At 35.7% G+C, this 21,378-nt stretch overlaps 1 protein-coding gene across 1 annotated transcript; it reads left to right on the forward strand.

Moving 5' to 3' along the window:
• The first annotated feature begins 5,568 nt into the window (after positions 1-5,568).
• On the forward strand, positions 5,569-19,380 carry LOC129278589 (tubulin polymerization-promoting protein family member 2-like). The gene is made up of 4 exons (XM_054914730.2): positions 5,569-6,263; positions 13,334-13,536; positions 14,192-14,342; positions 17,795-19,380. The coding sequence occupies exons 2-4, from the start codon at positions 13,367-13,369 to the stop codon at positions 17,984-17,986; spliced, it is 513 nt and encodes a 170-aa protein (XP_054770705.1). The 5' UTR covers positions 5,569-6,263; positions 13,334-13,366; the 3' UTR covers positions 17,987-19,380.
• Positions 19,381-21,378: the final 1,998 nt, after the last annotated feature.

Below are 21,378 nucleotides of genomic sequence, written 5' to 3' on the forward strand. Positions count from 1 at the left end.
TGCAATTTTCATATCCTCTGGGAAAGTGCTAGTAAAGATAGATAGATTTATTAAGAAATTTAATGGTTTGTACAAACTCTTTGCTCCTTCTTTTAGAAATTTAGCAGGTATCAAATCTAACCCAGTGCTTTTTGATACATTTAATTTACGCAACTCATTAAAAATGAATTGATCACTAACAGGTAATAATTCAAATTTATCTTGGCTTATACCTTTTTTTTCATAAAATTTACGAATGTTTTCACTGTCTGCACTGAAAATGTCTTTGCAAGATGGAAGTTTATTTACCAACGTAGCTGCGACATTTGTAAAATAGGAATTGAATTCATTGGAAATAGTTATCTTATCATGACATAATTCTCCGTCAATTGAAACGACTAATTCTTGGTCCTTTCCATTTTTCTTTTTTAATCCCAAACTTTTTAGATTCTGCCAAAGTCTTTTAGAATCATTTTTATTTTCTTCTATTTTATTTTGTAGGTATTCTAATTTGGCCTTTTTCACCTCTCTTTGAACCATATTTCTTAATTTCTTGTATCTTTTGGAAAGCGTGTCATAATCCTGATCGCTTAGATTTTTCTTCATTTTTTTATACGCCACATTTCTTTCTCGAATAAGAGAAATAATATCTTTAGTCATCCAGTTTTCTGATCTCTGTTTAATTCTAATCCGTTTTTGAGGCGCTATCATATTCAACGTTGAAATAAAAGTATTTTGAAAAACTGACCAAGCCTTATTTACGTCAGTGCATTGGTTTAAATCTGACCAATCAACGGCAGACAGTTTAAGATTGAAAGATTCTTCGCTATATTTTTTCAACGATCTGATATCAGTGGTTCTGTGAACACCTATATCCAGCCTAATTTTCTTTCGTGTACAGAAAGTAAAAGAATGGTCACTTATACCAAGATCAATAACACCACTTTGACTTATTTTTTGTTCGTTATTACAAATCACATGGTCCAATAAAGAAGAACATGTGTGAGTGACACGGGTTGCATCTTTGATGAGTTGGCTAAATCCATGAAGACTCAATAAGTCAGTATATTTTTTAGCCAGTGGAGATTTCTGAAAAAGACAAACATTCATATCACCTAAAAGTATAATTTCATCATCTTTCTTTAATATATCGAGAATATTTGACATCTTCTCAATAAATTGATTGCTTTTCGGAGGCCTATAAATGACGCCAGCAATAATTGGTTTTGATCTTGGTAGAAGCAAATTAATCCACAGTGATTCAGAATCACCTGTACTTAAAACATCTATGATATTGAATGCAATATCATTTCGGACATAAAAACATACACCACCCCCAGAGCCTGATAATCTATCATTGCGTATTACTTTGTATCCATCTATATTGATTTCTTCATCGTTCACCAAGTTATTTAGCCATGTTTCTGTGAAAGCAATGACTGCAAGATTCTTTCTCTTAAAAAGAATTCGAAGTTCTGTAATTTTTGGTAGAATAGATCTAACATTTAGATGTACAAAGTGAAGGCCTTTTACAGCAAATATGTTTTCAAAATCTTGATAAAGTAAACTTGAATCCTTCGAGTTTTTTTGTTGTAAATTTGGCTCTGGAATGTTTTCGGGTACCCGAATTTCTTTCTCACAGTTTACAATAGTATTATTGTAGTCGTCAAATAAAGATTCACAGAAAGATGGTAAAAAACAGGTTGAACAAAACCATTCCTCATCGGGGCTCAAATATAGATTTGAATATATTTCCAGGCTTATTTCTTGACAGTGAATATGATACCATCTTTTACAAGTGGAACAAAGAAGGCCGCACTGATTTGATTTTACTGGTTTTTCACAGTTTCCACATGGAAACTTAAATTTTGGGCCTGGGTTTGATTCAATATCACCAGACAATAATAAAAGAAGGAAAACAATGATTTTGGTCACTTCCGTATTCATTAATTCTATGGAAGGGATCCATTTGTTTTGAAAATAATAAAAGTACAATTTCGGATATATCATTCTAAAGTTTATTTTTTCATAACAAATCGTTTTGCAGGTAAAGTCGTGCCAAAACACAGAACTCACCAGGTCAATTGATCTGTTATATAAATCAAAATTTCCCAATAAATGAATGTAGAGTAGGTCTATTCATCTGAAGTAAATGTGTTTATAAATGTATTCATCTAAAATAAATGTATTTATTGACTGTTTTGTTATCTCGTGGAGTTGTTGGAGTCAGAATACGTGAAACCGTATTGTAGGTTTATTTCGCTACTTTCCTGCCTAATTGTAAATCTCTGAGACAGGCTTGAAGCCCAGGCCACACTTCACAGTACCATATATCTTACTATCTGATAGGAGCTCCGTGATATTATGGTACAAAGTATGGTGTGGCATGGTTAATACCACTGATGAATCGTGAATCAAGGTGTCAATGCTCCCTAAATACAGTATAGCCTGTTATAATAATATTTCACACTTAAAGGACAAGTCCAACCCAACAAAAAACTGATTTGAATAGAAAGAGAAAAATCAAACAAGCATAATACTGAAAAATCAAAATCGGATGTAAAATAAGAAAGTAATAACATTTTAAAATTTCGCTTAATTTCTCAAAACAGTTATATGTACATCCTGTTTGGTATGCAAATGAGGGGACCGATGACATCACCCACTCACTATTTCTTTTGTATTTTATTATGTGAAATATGAAATATTTTGATTTTCTTGTCATTGTCATGTGAAACAAAGTTTCATTCCTCCCTGAACACGTGCAATTCCATTATTTTAACATTTTGTGGTTCCAGCAAGGGGTTCCTAATTGTCAAATTCGTAAAAATTGAAATGTTGTATAATTCAATCAATAAAAAACAATAGAAAAGGTGAGTGAGTGACATCATCGACTCTCTCATTTGCATATCACTGAGTTGTGCATAGAACTGTTTTGTGAAAAATAAGCGTAACTTTAAAATGTCATAACTTTCTTATTTTACATCCGATTTTGATGAAGTTTTCAGCGTAATTCATGTTTGATTTTTCTCTATTTATTTAAATCAACTTTTTTCGGGGGTGGACTTGACCTTTAACATATAGTCTTTTTAAGGCACCCTGGTGAAAAGATTAAACTAAACTATTAACTATTAACTCTAAAAGTGCGACCTAACTTCGCGGACCAAAGTTTTTGTGCAGATTAAAAAAAACCAAAGCTCAAAAGGTGAGATATTTATATCAGATTGACGACAAACGGCTATAGATTCAGTCAGTACCACATTGAACTCACATTTTGGATGACATCTGCTTGCAAGATGAAATCGTGATGCTTGTTGAGAATATCAGATTTCTTCCGAACGGGCCCACAAATTTGCAGATCTATCGTAAATACTGAACTCATCCCAAAGAAACTTATGCCAAATGGTAATTTTAGGTTGTTTTTCACGTTGATGTTGTCAGATTTTAAGGATATTGGCTTGTAATTTGAGATAATGACCGTCCGCGAAGTATATAATAATATGTTATGATAATATTTCACGCATTATAAAACCAAATTCGCCCTGGCGAAAAGTTTATAGTTAAAATAAGATTAAACAAAACTATTTGCAAAATATTGGAATAGTTTTATGGAAAAGCTATCAAAGATTTTTTTTTTGAAAAAAATTATTATAATTTTTTTTTAATTGTGACGTCATATGCGAATAACTTCCTCAGTATTGTGTAGTAAAAATCAACGAAATGTCAGATTTTATTGTACCTGCAGTATATCAACAGACACATCATATCACACCCGCTCCTGAATGGAAATAAAATAGTCATCTCGAAACATAACAAATTGAAAGGTATGTGACGTGAAAAGTCAAAAACTTAAAATTCTAATACTTTCTAAGACGTTGGTGGATTTTTTAATCAAACCTTCACCAGTATTATCTTTTATAATTTTCTGGTATTTTTACATTATTTTTTTTTCGTCAAGGTGAACTATGCCTTAAAAGTAAATATTATTTCAGATTCAAAGTACTTACCCATTTAAATCTTTTCTCATTGGTCCTTGGGATTGTTTGAGTGTTCTTGGGGGTAATGTAAGTTGAACTGACAGATCATTTACACGGACTCTGTAAATAATATGTCAACCTTTTTTACGAGCCTATTAGGGTCCTTTATTATGTCCCGCTTTCAACCGAACTTCTTCATTTACTCACTGCGCTTCTTGTTTACTAAGGCCCATTCGTTGATTCAAATGTCAATAGTGTTCCTCTCTATTTCATCCTTCCATGATATCTTTATAATTTCTTATAAAATCTGGCCTAATTATACGTGAAAAGTTCTAGTTTTTACCTCATGAGCCGCTAGGAGTCCTCAACGCGTTTGGAATTATGAATACCCCAGACCATTATAAACAATATATTTCTGGAGTAAAAATCGCCAGATTTGTTTTTTGACTTGCCACATCGCGTTTACAATTATTATGTAACTTAAAGTAAGGATATCGGTCTCGAAAACTTATTTGTCTGCATTTTTATTCTGACAAGATTCAGAATCAAAAAAATATATAATATTAAAGATAGGGTAAGGGTAAATTCTATACAAAAAGTAAACGGAAGTCTTTGATGGAATTGATTATTTGACCAATAACAATTAAAGATATTAGAGGGGTTTTTGTTGAATACCTGAGGTCACATCACGCCCTTAGGGACGCACCATTAGATACCCGAGGGGGGGGGGGTGCTGGAAGTTTGGGTTGATGCATTTTTTCCTTTCTTTTTTGAGCAAAGTTTTTTCCCCTACTCCATTGAGACAAGTTTTCTTTGCACCTTTCAGATGATTTCAATTTTTTTTGGGAAAAACTTGCAGCCCCCCCCCCCCCCTGGATCAACGATCATAGTATATTGGCCTATTCTACTTTTTCAATTATTGAAACTTAAGAAAGGAAAGGAGAAGGGGATGGGTTAGTGTAGAAGCGAAACGAGAAGAATTGTTATCACTTTAGGGTCTGAAGTTAATAGCTTAGGGCTAGGTATTATTTTTATTTCGATAACATACCAAAAACAGGGCCCTGGGGGCTGGGGTGATATACAATGGGGTGCTGGCTGGGGATTCAGAAAATGAATTACAAGCAAAAAAAAATCACTGAAAATGAAGGGGATTTTGGTCACCCCAGCACCCACGTTTCCCAGGACCGTTACCATACCAGAAGGCAGAAGGCACAATAAGGGTCCGGGTATATACCTCCACTCTCTTTTATTTTGACACATTCAATTCAATTGAATTTGATTTGATTGTAAGATAGATAAGATTTTATTAAACTCTATCGACCCCGATCGGGAGTATGAGAGTCTCAACAAGAACATAATTTACAATAATGAATATGCGTATAAAAATAAACATTGTCAGAATTCATTTCAACTTCCAAGCCATCCCAACCCCATCGCCTTTCCACCCTCCCTCCCTCATACAATAACGCTAGTTCGTGTAAATAAAACTGTTTGTCTTCACCGGACGACAGCAGCGATACGATAGGAAATCACGCCGTCGCTATGACAACCGTAGTCAAAACACAAAACACGGAATATATCAATTGTCAGGCTTATCGTCGGATATGAATATAATAATAAAAATTTCTTTACATTTCTAAGGTCTTCACAGGGGACTTTTCGACCTTTGTGCCCAGACAAGGGCGTGTCATTCGAATGTTCTGTAAGGAACATCCAATCGGAATTCCAGGGAGGGTGGGGATTTTATTTACAGATGGGGAAAGGTCAATGTCGAAAGTAGTCTAATATTGAGGCTGCTGTGGAGAATAACTTTAAACACATCACTGACCTGCAGTGACCTAGCTTACAGGTCTCATACATATCGGAGGAGGTCTAAGCCAGCAACCTTTGATGATTTTTACCACCCTTGCTTATCCTCATTACTGTTCCTACTAAAATAAAGACTAAACGGGTCTGATATGACAGACTACCATTTTCCTCTCTGCAATGAATGGGTGATCATTTTCTCTCGATATCGATCGTGCATGTATTCTGTGGTGGATATATCAATCTAAAAATCGAGTGCTTCATTTGCTTTGAACAATACGGGAACAATACTGTCACATAGAAAGGATTATATACTCGGATATCTAGGAATAATAGAGCGTCTCTTTAAATCGAAAAGAAAAGGCCCGGAGTGTGTGTGGTAGAAAGGATTCATTTTGACTTTGCCTGAGCCTGAGGTGAGTGCTGTTGGTGATCACTGCGAGCATCCATTATCTTCCCTCGAGCAATATATTAGCATAGCGGACCTATTACATTCGCCTGGTACGTATGAACTTGGAGCTTTATGAGTATGAAGATAATTATGTCTGGTGCTTGAATGTGTGTATATCTGGACGGATGTATCATAATGATGTGATGCATGTATAATAATTATTGGTATACAATATATGAGATATATCAATAATAATAGTTGCATGTATATACTGAGTGCCTGGATCGAGTGGCGCTAATCAAAACATACATTGTCATGTTTTAATAGAGCATCAATATTCCTAAATTACAGGCCTTATTCTTTATGGATGCGAGCAAATGAAGTGAGGTGGGGGCCGGGGGGAGGGGGGCATTGAAGACTGAAAACAATGGGGAGTATTGAGGATGAATGTTTGAAAAGAAGAGGTCCATAATCCATATGCATATCATCGAGGGGGTCTATATAGTTAACTATAAGAAGCTAATAGTATAAGAAAGGAGGAGATTCATGGATATAACTTTTTAAACGTCAAGTCAGTGTTAAACAGTCCCGGTAAACAGTGCTAATTCCACATGTTCAGGGATGAATTAATCATTGTTTCACTTGACGATAAGGAGAAAATTAGAATATTTCACATTTCACATAATAAAATACAAAAGAAATAGTGAGTGGATGATGTCATCAGTCTCCTCGTTTGCATACCGACCAGGATGTGCATATAACTGTTTTGTGAAATTAAGCGAAACTTTAAAATGTCATAACTTTCTTATTTTACATCCGATTTTGATGAAATTTTCAGTGTTATGCTTGTACGTTGGATTTGTCTTTTTTTACTCAAATCAAGTTTTTGTTGGGGTGGACTTGTCCGTTAATAATAAACAGGGGCCGCGGGGCTTCAGCCCCCCCCCCCCACTTTTTTCCAAAACCGTGTACAAAAACGTAAAAATGACCATATGATTGTGATTTTTAGCATGGTCAGCCCCCCCACCCCACTTTGAAAACCGTTCCGCGGCCCCTGATAAAATATAAACATGAAGTTATTCTTTTCCATGCATGGGCCCCGCATGGGCCTCTTCTAATCTTGGTCGCATCGCATGCATGCATGATCATGAGTAGGAGGCAAAATCGACACAACTTACCCCACCCCCTTTTTTCTTTTTCCTTTTCAAATTGAAATGAATTTGTCGAGTGCACATCCCTTTATAGAGTGGATTAAAGTTTGCAATAAATAAAATGTTGACTGTTAAAATGAATGCAGGGTTATGCAAGTGCCTTCTCGTGCGTATAGTCCGCAGGAATAATTAGATTTTTATATGAAAATGCAAATTAGAACTGTATCAGATCACCAAACGTCCACGCCTCAATTATTGTCAAATCCTAGATTATAAGGCAGAGTGGGTGCGTCGTGGTCTATAGCGGTTCTGACTCTCGCCTTTGAAACAGAGTTCGAGTCCTAGCCATGGCGTGTTTTCCTTCAGCAAGAAATTTATCCACACTGTGCTGCACTCGACCCAGGTGAGGTAAATGGGTACCCGGCAGGAGTAATTCCTTGCATGCACTGAGCGCCGGTGATGGTAGCTCGAGCTAAAGCCGGGGTAATAATAGCAGCGCTTTCTATCCTCAGGCAAAAAGCGCTTTATAAATCCAGCTATTATTATTATTATTATTATTATATTATGTCTACCGTATGCTTATACCCTTTTCATATAGGCTTTCAATGAATAGATAACAGATAAAAAGAAAATTAAGGAAGAAAATATCTAGAAAAACACTCAAAGACACCGCATATAAATGGGAAGGGGGCGATTTCAGGGGCCACCAATGTTCATAGATACGCATGCACTGTTTCACCGTATCCAGGTGTAGTAGCTTTCTTGAAAATGGATCCCATGTCCCACCCCTAGTCACACTGGATCTGCATTATGTTTCCTTCGAGCCCCAGCCTAAGGTCTCATGTCCCTGTAGTATCGCTTCCAAATGAGAGCTCGATATAATAATATTTGTGATAGTATAGTCTATGACATGTATCAGTGGATTATAATCACTGGCATTCAAAGATAGCTGCGCGTGTATAACCAGTTCCTTGCTCAGCTGGCATGCAAGCCCACCTGCATGGAATCCGATATTAGGCCTATGTAAGGTCACTCATCTCTTTTGTGAATCAGATCAAATTGAAAAGAATTATTGTTGACATTGGACAAAAATGGGAATTCATATTTGCTTGCGGATTGTAGAACTAGAACACAATTGCTCGTTCTGATATGATCCCCACCCACACACCCTCCCCAAGACTGACATAACATTTATTTTTTCATGGTCTTAACAATGATAATGGTTATTTATATATGCGCTATACACAAAAGAATCACAGCGCTTACAATTATCAGACATGAAATATAAATATGAATCTTAAATAACAAAAAATATATAAAATTGTCAGATATCATATTTCTGTGTACCGATCCGTATGTTAATACAAAGATCGGTGGTGAGGCCTATCACCTCAGATTTATGTATCATGAATGTGTGCTTGAATGAAATTACTTCAGTTCGTTCAAATTATAAAGTGCAAGGAATTTATGTTTTAGAAGGACAAACTGATGCAGTTCAACTGAATACTACCATCTTGGTGCAACTGGTAATCAGTTGAAAGGATTTTTGAAAAAAATAGAAAGGAAGATAACACCTGCATCTTAGAATATAATCTCATGGTATATAGAATATAAAAAGACTGAGCTGTAGGCACTTTCATGATTTCATCGACATTTCTTAATTACTTTGTTAAGAGAGGACAGAAATAATGCAATTTTACCCGATTATATTAGAGTTGGTTGTCTGATTATACGAATAATGATCAGATGTTGTTTTAACACATGCACGATACACAGTTCATATACCCCTACACCATGTAATTGTCAACGTCACAGTAAGAGAATATTATTTGGTGATATTGAATTGAAGCTTTATCAATTTAATTAGCTCCAAGTCTGTAGGCCTTTTCACATCAGTTGCCTGGAAACCACACGCTAAACGAGTTCCATACTAGTCTTGGTTTTGAACGTTTTTTTTTATTCAAAGCGTAAAACGGTTGATGTGAAAGCCCTTTCATTGAAAAAAGTTGTCTCACTTTGTAGCGTAAAGGACCTTACTGGGAGTTATGCATAGAAGCACCCTCTCACAAAAAAATGTAGCAACTTTTATTTCTATTATGAACTGGTGTATGGCCCACTTATGAGTGAATTTTATATCGGGGTCTGTGCTTGTAGACTGGGTGTAACAAGGGGTATCCACCTGAACACCCGAATGGGATGTGAGCCTAACAATAGAATAATAACATAGACATAATTCTATCTCCCGGTGGGGTTATTATCAATGCTCACTATCATGACAAGTTGACAACACAAAATAATTTTTTTTTCGATTAAAAGAACTGAATTATAATGCTGCTTTCTTAGGGCCCGACGTGCCCGACGATTTCGTGAGAATTTTAGTCTCCCCCAGAGGGGGGGGGGGGGGGGGGGGGGGAGGGGTCTCCGCCCATACCTGCTTATCCCCTCCCCCTCCAGTCTATAATCCTTAAGGGCGAAATCAAAACCTGATATTGAATGCGCTTAACCAAGGAATAAAAATGACACATTTTTTTTAATCCAACAAAATATAACATTTATCAAACCTCACCAAGATATAACTTCCCTCCTTTGGGATGGAGGACATCAAACAATTTTCATATAAACGTGTATGAAATAATTTTACTGATAAATATGCAGTATGAAGAATATTACGATGTTGCTTTGCCAAGAAATTTGCAAATTGGGGGAACTTCTCGCATGTTTGGTCACACTTTCTGTGATGCATTATCGCAAAGCCTTCGCTAATATGCTTCTTTAATTATTGTACTTGTATAACCATCTTGGCATTTCAGAATGAATCGGATAGGCTTATAATTACATTGGTTTACAAGCGTTTGGTCTACTTTACAGATAGTCTAATATCACTTGGGCTTTGTGCATGATCACAATTGGTCTAGGATTAATTCAGTCTAATATCCGCTTGATCTACACTTCGCTAATTGGTTCTGTTCCCAAATAGTCTCATTATTGATTGATTGATTGGTGGTGATTTTTTTACCTGATTGCATGGGCGGAAATCCCAGGGGGTACAGGGGGGACGTGTCCCCCCTACTAAAAATAGTAGGGGGGGACACAATATCAAATGTTCCCCCTACTATTTTTGGTCTTTTATGATGGTAAGAAATACATCATTCTAAATCGAAATAAAACATGTATTTTGGGACGAGATGACCTTACTTTTCGGATGATAACCTTTTTTTTGCTTGTCAAATTTGCCCGCCCCTTGTCCCCGTAGGCGGACCAGGGGGCCGAGGGGCCCACCCCCCCCCCCTCTTGGCGGAGCAAAAAAATGAAAAAAGGGGAAAGAAAGAAGGAATAAAGGAGGGGGAAAAAAGAGAAGAAAAAGAAGAGAAGGACGACGAGTGCATAAAATAAGATGAGAGGAAGACTTGGAAAATAAAAAGAATCTTTCGTGCCACTATATAAAATTTTCGCTCGCGCTTCGCGCTCGCATTGCCTGTTAGATGACTTACATATCTTGTTCAGTATGGAGCTCGAATGTCAAGTTTGGAAGTCAATATACGAAACATATTTCACCTCGGAAAACTTTCATTATTTTGTGTGATTTACAAATAGATTTTTAAAAGTGCTCTGTAAAAATGTCAGTTTTATGGTCTGAATATTAACATTTGCTGCTTGCGCTGTGCGCTCGCAAATTTTGATTTATCAGGTACCTATTATTTTCGTGTATTTCATAAAGTTTTCAAAATATCCCTTTTCAGGTCTGATTGTTAAGACGTATCAGCTAGCGCGCTGCACGCTCGCATTTTGATTGCCGAGTTATATATTTTTCAATATTGATTATAAATACAACGAACTACTTAAAATCCCCTTTTCATGACAGTTTATCAAAAATTTTAGCTCGCGATTTGCGCTCGCATTAATGGTTAAAAATATATTAACTGATGCATCCTATTCATAATTACAAAAGTGAAATGTCCAGTTTTTATGCTATAATATCATCAGATTTCGCGCCCTTATTAGGCATTAATAAATATATTAATTTAATAATCAAATTGTCCCTTTTGTTTCATCTCGCTTAGCAAGAAGAATAGGAAGATAGTCATCATTTTCATATGATGACATGTCGTAAGGATGTCCCGGTCCAATGTCAAAACTCAGAGTAATAATAATGAAAATATCAGCTCTTTTTTAAGCGCGATCCATATCCACCTTACAATTTTTCTACAAAGTGCTTGAAATATAAAGCTGAAATTGACTCTTTTCAGAACGGAATATCAAAGTTTCATGATTTCATGATTAAAGATGTATTTAGAATGCCTAGATTCTAGGTCTAAATATGAAACACGCGCGCGCATGTTTATTCAGATACTCGACTTGTTCTCTATTTAAATCATTATCCAGTTTCGGATCACAATATCAAAATTTTTCTGCTCGCGCTTTGTGCTCGCATTATTAATGTAGGAAGACCTCATATTACTCATCCTTTTCATGAACAGAGTGGCCCATTTTTAGGTCTAAATCTCGATTTTGTTCTGCTCGCGCTTCGCGCTCGCATCAATTATTAAATTATATAGCTATCATATTCACGATTACAAAAACTGATTATTAAAATTTTCCATTCTTTCTTTAGAAAGTTCAAAATTTTTCAGTTCGCGCTTCGCACTCGCATTTTTTTATTGTTGAAATATGTAACGCCTTCATGGCTAAGTGCAAGCAGTCCTTAACAGTTACCTTTTCAACAGGTGCCAGTTCAAAACGTATATAAACATTTTCTGCTTGCGCTTTGCGCTAGCGCACTAGCATTATTAATACTCATCCTTTTCATGATTTACAAAATATGAATAGAGTGTCTCGTTCAGTAAATATTATAGGACTAAATCTCGAAATTTTCCGCTCGCGCTTCGCGCTCGCATCAATTGTTTACTTATATACTTATTCTGCTTGAGTTACAAAAAGTGCTTAAAATTTCCATTCTTTAGGTGAAAAAGTAAAAAAAAAATTAGCTCGCGCTTCGCGCTCGCATTATTTGATAGTTAAATGCTACTTTAACAGGTATCTTTTCCATCAGTTCATTTGTGCTCGCGCTTTGCGTTCGTAGTAATTATTAAGTTGCATACACATCTTTTTCAGGATAACAAACATTGCCCAGAATGTTCAAATTTTAGGAAAAAAACATAAAATTTCCAAAAAATTTGCTCGCGCTTCGCGTTCGCATCATATAAATAGGGATTATGATATTATGTATTAATTTATAAGAATAAAGCTAAGAAGTGACTAATGAGGACTACCCCTTCAAAGAAAAAAAAATCATCTTCGAGCTGCCGATCGGGGAAATTATGGCTGAAAAAAAATTCCGCCGCCCCCTCCCCCCTATTGGCGAAGGCTGGATCCGCCCCTGTGTCCCCCCTACCTTTTGGGAGAGATTTCCGCCCCTGCCTGATTGCTTACTTCATCTATTTATTATTTGTTACTTCGTCAGACGAAAATTTGGTTCACAAACAGTTCATCTACTCTAACCGATCAAGTGATATAGACGAAAATCACGATGTCATGACCGCACGCAGTGGGAGGGAGGCGGGCAGGGGTAGTTGCCCCTACATAAACTTTGTAAAATAATATTTTTACTTATTTTTTCCACAAAATTCACTGTGTGTATATACGAAATCATTCGATTTCACTCTAGAAAATACACAAGCGCCGGCCCCCATGAAAAGTTTCGTCTCTTCTCTCCATCATTTTCGAGCCGTTTCTTCGAAAAATAATCATTCATCTTGTCCCTCAGTAAAGAAAATTGCTTATGGTCAAGTGGTAATTAGACCAAATTTTACTACACGAACTGCTTGTAGCAAAATGAGATCAGACTATCCGGAACATAAGACCAAATGGGCACCCCCTGTAAATAAAAATCGTTCCCAATGCCATGGAATGATAGTCTGTCACATTGATTTGACCTGTGGTCTAGTAGACTCTCCAAAACATGAAAACTGTTAAATTAATGTACTTCATATGTTGTTTTTCTCTCTACACTCCTTTTTTTCAAATGACAGTGAAACTTGTGCCGAGACTGAAAGAAGAATAAAATGTCTGACGAAGATCTAAAAACCGTCTTTAAGTCTTTCTGCGCCTTCGGTGCCGGAAGCAAGGACGCTCAGCCTCAGATGGACAACGCCAAGTTTAACAAGTTATTTAGAGATCTTAAACTCTACGACAAGAAGTTCACCAGTACCGACACGGATATCATCTTTAGCAGGTACGAATATAGTTGGAAAGATCGAATCTGGGCCAGGGTACTGATCGATAATAGTTAAATGATTATATTGGTAACTTTGAAATCTAATGGTAATCATCATCCAATCAAAATCCAGGAATCGTTGAAAAGTTAGATTATCATTTGGATGGCAAAGTTACCATGGTAATACTATTAACTGTGAAGCTACCATTAGATCTGCATGGACAGTGGTTTGTCATTTTTCTTCCGGAAAACCTTACACTCACTCATTGCGTGGCCAAGTTACAGTTGATGGTAATTAAAAATGTGGCGTGAATGGAGTCAACCAGAGTAATAATAATCGATCTCATAATAATGTGTTATAATAATTATGTGTATTGGTAAAGTTTGACTAATTTGGTTGAATATGAAAATTTGTTTTGTCGGATACATGACTATATTTATAATCATTTGCTTATATTATGATCAGGTTTTCGACCAATCCCTTTAAGTGTACTTTCCTTTCGTGACATTCTCCGGGGATATTCTTCATTCCCGTGCATCCTCTCTTTCTTTTCTTATGTCCTTCTTCCTCCTCCTCCTCCTCTCCTTCTTCGTCCGTTATCCCCCTTCATTCTCCCTCTTCTCCTTACAAACTGACCACTAACACTAATATTCTTCCATCACTCCCTTACAGACCAGAAGTGAAAGCTAAGACTGATCGTAAGATCAACTTCTCCCAGTTCAAGGTAGCTTTAGGTTTGTGTGCTGAGAAGAAATACGGAAGCAAAGAGGATGTCTCAAAGCTCATTGAAAAAATCTGCAGTGGCAAGGGACCTGGAACATCGGTAAGAAGCCTACTGACTTAAAAAAATACACTGCAAAAATACGAGTGTTACAAACACCAGCCCGGTATCCAGAGAAGTGTTGATTGATCCAATCAATCGCAACTATGGACGGCCAGCAACGTCAAAATGTATTATACAAAATGTATTATGCATGTTTGTTCCAAATATTTTCTAATTATGATGTATATTCATGCATTCATTGTTTTCTTGAAAATTCACTGTGCTTCTTATTGTTTACAAAGGACATTGTGCCAATCTCATATAAAAAATTATGACACTGATGGATTTCCATAGAGTTACGATTGATTGGATCAATCGTATATTACTCTTATAAGACAGGTCCAAGATAGGAATTCAAACAACACCAATTAGTGTTAACTGTTAAAACAATATCGGTTTGATTCTTAATTGGTGTTCTTTCAACCCCTCCCTGGTGTTTACCGATATAGATATCGGGTGGTGTTATATTAACACCGGTGTTTTTGCAGTATATGAATACAAATTTACTTTTGATATAGGCTACTTATTTAAAAAAAGGGTGATTTTAAGCCTAGATTACAGAGCCCCGATTGATTTGAGCAACCACAACTATGGAAAGCCGCAACATCAACATCCAAATGCATGTTTGTTCAAAATATTTTCTAGATATGATGTAAAGCCATACATTTATCTTTTTCTGGAAAATTCAGGGTGCTTTTCTTTGCTTACAAAGGATATCAATCAGACCGCAGGTCCCTATGCTAATGAGCAAAAAGGCCAGATTCATCCAAATCATCTCGTGGCTGAATCCTCCTCCTTGCAAAATCTCGTGATTCGTGAGATTTTCTTTCTCTAAGAATTTACCTGTTTTAACCTCAAGTTAAATGAAATATTATTGCACCATCAGATAGAGTAAAAGTTACTCTTTCATATTGGTCATTTATTTTGTATACAATATTTTGTTAAATAAGTAAATTTCTGGCCTGAAAATGTGCCTCAAAACTGAATTTTCTTCCTCTGTTTTCTTTTTCAAATTGTGCAAAACTTTTTATTTTGAGCCTCAATGATATCTATATCACCATAAAGCTGAACTTCTGTACTTTCTCACAATGCCACTCTTGATATGCGGCACCTTTTAATCGGGTCAAGATCACACTTTTCCCACCAAGGTACAAGACGAGATTTCTGAAATTTTTTACTTGCATGAAATCCAGAGTTCTGATTGGCTGGATAAGGTTCACAGAACAACAGGCGCGGGGTATTTGAGGAGATTACCACATGGAAAGTGTGACCTTCCCACGAACCCAGGCACTGGAACCGTTGGAATTTGCCATTGTGTGGTCTTTTTGACCAATCAGAGTGCAGTATTCTTGTTTTCAATCTGCTTTATGTACTTGGCAAATGAAAAGTGTGATCTTGACCTGATTAAACCAATTCTTATTTTGAAACCTATATCATTTCAAAGCATACATATTCAGCTTTATCATGATATAAAAATCATTTGGGCTCAAACAAAAATAAAGTGTGAAAATAGCAGCTTTTGTCAGGTGAAAATATTTATTTTGTAGCATATTTTAGATCAAAATTTTAACCTATATTACAAAATCTTTGAATAAATCCAAACAAATGAACTGAAAGAATGATTCTTCTTCTTTACAATGGTACCAAATTCATGAAATTCGATGCACAATTAGAGCAGCAATGACCGAATGAAAAGAGGTGTTTTGGTCCGCATCAAGCTCATTAAATATGCAAAACATCTCAAGTCATGAATATCACTTGGATGAAACAAGCCACTTTCTTGGGACCTGCAGTCTGACTGATATTGTGCCAATATCCTTGAGAAAAATGGTGACATTGATGGATTTCCATGTAGTTTAGGTTGATCAGATCAATTGTAACTTTTTTGTAAAACAGGGCCCCAGGTATATTCCATTGCCCCACTGCATGAAACCCGTCTATTTCAAGCAAGAGTTAATAAATAAGTCTCTTTTTGTCTCGCTTGTACAAAGTTTGGCAGAGACCGAGTGATCACTTTAGTCTGTTGGTCTGTTACAAAAATGTCAAAGTTTTTGTTCAACTTGCTCTCATTTCTTATTTTCTGTATCAATTTTGATCACATCATCTAGGGGTCAAAAGGTCAAGTTTTTCAACTTGCATTATTTTTTTAATTTCTGCGTCAATAATGCACACTTGGTACAAATGATCCTCAGTGATAATACCATATGTGTGTTGTTGATGATGATGGGTCAAAGGTCATCTAGTGGTCAAAAGGTCAAATGATATATTGTGGTCATGTCCATCCTTTTTCAAGTTTTTGTTCAACTTGCTCTTTGTATCTGCATCAACTGTGTTTATACTCGGTACAAAATAATTATTGGGTAACACCACACGTGTGTTCTTTAGGATGATAAGGTCAAAGGTCATCTAGGGGTCAAAGATCATATGTATATTTTATTGATCGCAAAATTAGGCGAGACTCGGGGTTCGTGAACCACCTCGTTTTTAATGTAATTTGCATTGGTTTCTCTTAATGCGCAGTTGAGTATATCCATATAGAAATTTCGCAATATTATTATTAATTATAATCGCCAATAGGCCTAAATATTTTCCCATATAGACTCATGTGTTCAAGTGGCACTTTAAAAAATTCATTGAAAATAAGGAGGAAATTCGAGGGTTGAATGTTTACTACCAGTGGATAGGATATAATTTATGTCTGACATTCCATATCTGACCAGAAAAGGGTACCTCGACCGGCTCATTTTAAAAATAAATTGGCATTTATGAAGACTACACCTGACATGATCAAATGCCACAACTGGGCGTTGTGGCGTGCGCCTGTAATCCAAGCTATACGGAGAAGTTACAAATTGATGCAGAGGTTCGAGGTTCGAGCCCTGGTCACGTCTTTCGGATGGTGACGTTAAAGGTCGGTCCCAGACGTAAAAAATCATATCTGATTGATACACGTCTGACAAAACTCAAACACACACACACAAATATTCACTATTGAATGATACGCGCCGTATAAGCTAAAACAACAACAACAACAAATTCATCACTTGAGAGAGTAAAATGGCCCTAATTCTTCCGCCAGTAAAAAAAATAGTTCCAAAGTGGTGATATATTTTTCCAATTTGGAAAAAAAAGGATGTTAAGTGGGTACCCTTCCAAGAATCAGTGTTAGATTATCAGTCATTCATTTTTGTCAATCAGCAATATAAAATTTAAAAATTGGCTCGAATGAATATCTTTTGTCTGCCAGTTGTAATTAGGCACGTGTAACCTATATAGTTTCATCTGTTGTCGTTTTTCAGCATCATCAAACAACGACTTTGGCAAATGATTTCAAAGAAAGTAATTTGACCAATGCTAGCATGGCTTCCTTTACCAAGATTAGGATTTCTAATTAGTATCATCATTCTTTTAAATGTAATTACTAAACACGTTCATTCATTTCATTTACACAGGGTGCTACGAAAACCGTCAAAGCCGGAGGCGTAGATCGGTTAACCGATGCATCCAAATATACGGGTTCTCACAAGGAACGGTTCGATGAATCCGGTAAAGGCAAGGGTCTCGACGGAAGGAAGGACTTCGACGCCAAGGCCGCCGCGGGGTATGTCGGCGGATACAAAGGGGAGGGAAGCTACCAAAAATAGACAATTGAATTATTATAATATTTTCTACTAGTTTTGTATCATTCTTTTCATTCCTCGATTAAGAGACATTTGGTTAATGTGTTAGAAATTTCATGATTATTATGAGTAATTTATGTTTACTGTTGAAAAAGTCGAAATATAGGCCTATATAATATAGATTGTACATGCATCCGATATACTAAAATGTTTCAAATTTTCGCTCATCTGTTCAAATAAGTATTTAATAGAAAGTTTTGATATATCAAATAAAATTTCATGTGATATATAGTCTTTTAAATAATGTTTTTCAGGGAGAATACTGTCAAGAGTAAGAGTGCTACAATGTAAAATACAGTTGCCATTTCAGCATTAAATGCTCTTGGTTTGCATCATTGTATGTGTTGTCAAGAATTCGTAATATTCAGTATTCCACCCAATATGACCAATTGTTTTTACTCTTTGGAATTCCACTGAAAGTGAATCTGACTGGAAAGGTTATAATTCCCTCGTGTTCGGGGATATCATCAGATATATTATCGCTTTCTATCATGAAATTTGAAGGAAAAAAACCGACATAGCGATATGGAAAAAATAAAGATTAAGAATAACATCTACTGCTAAACGGCCCAGTGATTCGACGATATAATCTAGTTAAGTACAAATTAGATATTTTCCAATTATTTAAATTGTGATTTTTTTGAAGAGGCTGAAAAATAATACAGGTGGCAGACGAACAAACAGGATATAAGAGAATTGCAAAAATTCTATGGGTCTGATCATAAATAATGATGTTCATGACTGCACTGCTAAAACTCCGGTTTTGATTTAACACCAGCCCGGAATCTATATATGTCCACACCAGAGAAGTGTTAAACAACACCAGTTTCGTTTTTGTCCAGAAAGGTGTTTATACAGCACCAATTAGTATTAAAACAGCATCGGTTTGATTCCAAAGTGGTGTTGTTTCAATACTTTTCTGGTGTGGACATATATAGATTCCGGACTGGTGTTAAATCAACACCGGATTTTTTTGCAGTGTGATGTTGGGTTGTATATAAGAATGTTTTGCTTTTGACCATATTTTGCTTCTCAAATACGTATGTGCCTGAATAATCACAAAACCTCCTCAATTGACGAAACTATATTTAGCAATCAATTTTGATTTACATTATAATGCCAAATTTCATCTAGAGTCTTTCGCTGTGTGTTCTCACTTCCAAGTTAACATATATAGTATGTTGTATAAGATATTAGAACTTTTAAGAGTCATATTTTGTATGGGTGTGTGTGTGTTTTATTAAATATTTGAATGTTTCTATTTGATATGTAGATTAAATCTGAAATCATCAATATTAAAGCTAGGACATTCCTATATGTTATAAACTAATCTATAATAAAGATTATACCACAACGAATTCAGTTCATGTTATTTTACTTTTGTACGACTTTGCATTTTATTATTGTAAGGGACATGGGGCTGCGGAACTCGGGGGGGGGGGGGGGCGGCGACTTCAGCCCCCATTTTTTCCAATAAACGTGTAAAAATAACGTACAAAATAATAACCATCTGATTGTGACTAACATGGTCATCCAATTCCATAGGGGAATGAAACATTTGGAAGAAGTGGGCTTGTGTGGAAAAAGAAATATCAGAGAATAAGATCAAAGAAAATTTGAGAAAATAGGACAAATAATGAGAAAGTTATGATCATTTGAAAATTGCGATCACTAATGCTATGGAGATCCTCCTATTGGCAATGTGATAAAGATGTGTGATGTCATTAGGTGAACAACTCTCACTTTGATGGACTATAAAATATCCCAAAATGTCTCCTTTTGCTCTTTCTTCTGGTGATACAAACTCTTCATCCATAATGTATTCTCTGAAAATCTGTATTACATGCCCTCCTACAGAAAGAATACATGATCTTCTAGTAGATGTGATAAAAGAGGCAGTTTAAGTGAACTATATACAAAAGTAATGGGAAAGTTGTTCACATGTGGCATCATACATCTTTGTCGCATTGCCAATAGGAGGATCTACATTACAATAATGATCAAAACTTCAAATGTTCATAACTTTCTTAATATTTATAGTTCAAATTTTCATTAATATGTTTCTTTGATTTTTCTGTTTTCGCACAAGGTTTCATTTTTCTATAACCGTTCCGCGACCGGGGAGGGGGGTGGTGGTGTTAGGGAGAATGGGGTATGAAGGGAAGAGAGGCAAACGGAGAGACAGATATAGTGAGAAAGAAATAGAGAGAGAGAGAAATAGTGGGAAAGAGGAAGATAGAGATATATCAGGGTTAACGAAAAGATGAACGAGACAGGAAGAGAGAGGGAGGGGGGAGTAAGCCTAAGTAGCGGGATGACAAGGGGAGGTGTAGAGATGGAGCCCAACATGAAGACAAGCGTGCTTAAATTTTAAGGGGAAGGGGAAAATATGGGGATATGAGTAGGGACTACAATGTCAATAATTCCAACAATGGCTGTAACTTGCCAAGTCAGGTTTACTTTAACAAAAAAATTGATACATATAAATTCAATCAAGACTAAGTTATATCTGTGTTAAATTTCCTCCAGTTTTAACTCTGTATCATTAAAGGGATGGTCCGGCCTGAAAATATTTATATCTTAATACATAGAGTAGAATTCACTGAGCAAAATTTCATCAAAATCGGATAATAAAGTTATTGAAGATTAAAGTTTAGCAATATTTTGTGAAAACAGTCATCATGAATATTCATTAGGTGGGCTGATGATGTCACATCCCCACTTTCCGTATTGTTATGTTATTACATTTTATAAAATCATAATTTTTTCATTATTTCATACTTGTGTGAATAATATGTCTCCCTTATAATGAAATAAGTTGCAGCAATAAATATCTAATGCACTAAATCAGTTGTCAATCCAATTTCCTAGTTCTTGGAGGAAAAAATTGAATAAACCTAATTTCATATAATAAAATACAAAAGAACAAGTGGAGATGTGACATCATCAGTCCACTTAATGAATATTCATGACAACCGTTTTCACAAAATATTGCTAAACTTGACAATTCAATAACTTTGTTATTTGTTATCCGATTTTGATGAAATTTTCGGCATTTTGCTCAGTGAATTCTACTCTATTTACTAAGCTATAAATACTTTCAGCCCGGACCATCCCTTTAAGTTTGAAAGTTTGTACTTAATTGTAAGGTGTATGACAATTTGTATTTTTACTATTTATATTTTATAATTTAAATAGCGCCATGAGCGTCATGCCTGACGAATGTGTGCGCTTTAAAAGAATCCACCATAATTCATCATTATACAAACAAAATACACAGGGATTTTTCTTGAATAATTTTGAAGAAAAGAAAATCCCTGTTTATTTGTTTGTATTTATTTGTATCATTATTTTTT

This window comes from Lytechinus pictus, chromosome 16, assembly GCF_037042905.1.
Source record: "Lytechinus pictus isolate F3 Inbred chromosome 16, Lp3.0, whole genome shotgun sequence".
In the NCBI taxonomy this organism is placed as follows: domain Eukaryota; kingdom Metazoa; phylum Echinodermata; class Echinoidea; order Temnopleuroida; family Toxopneustidae; genus Lytechinus; species Lytechinus pictus.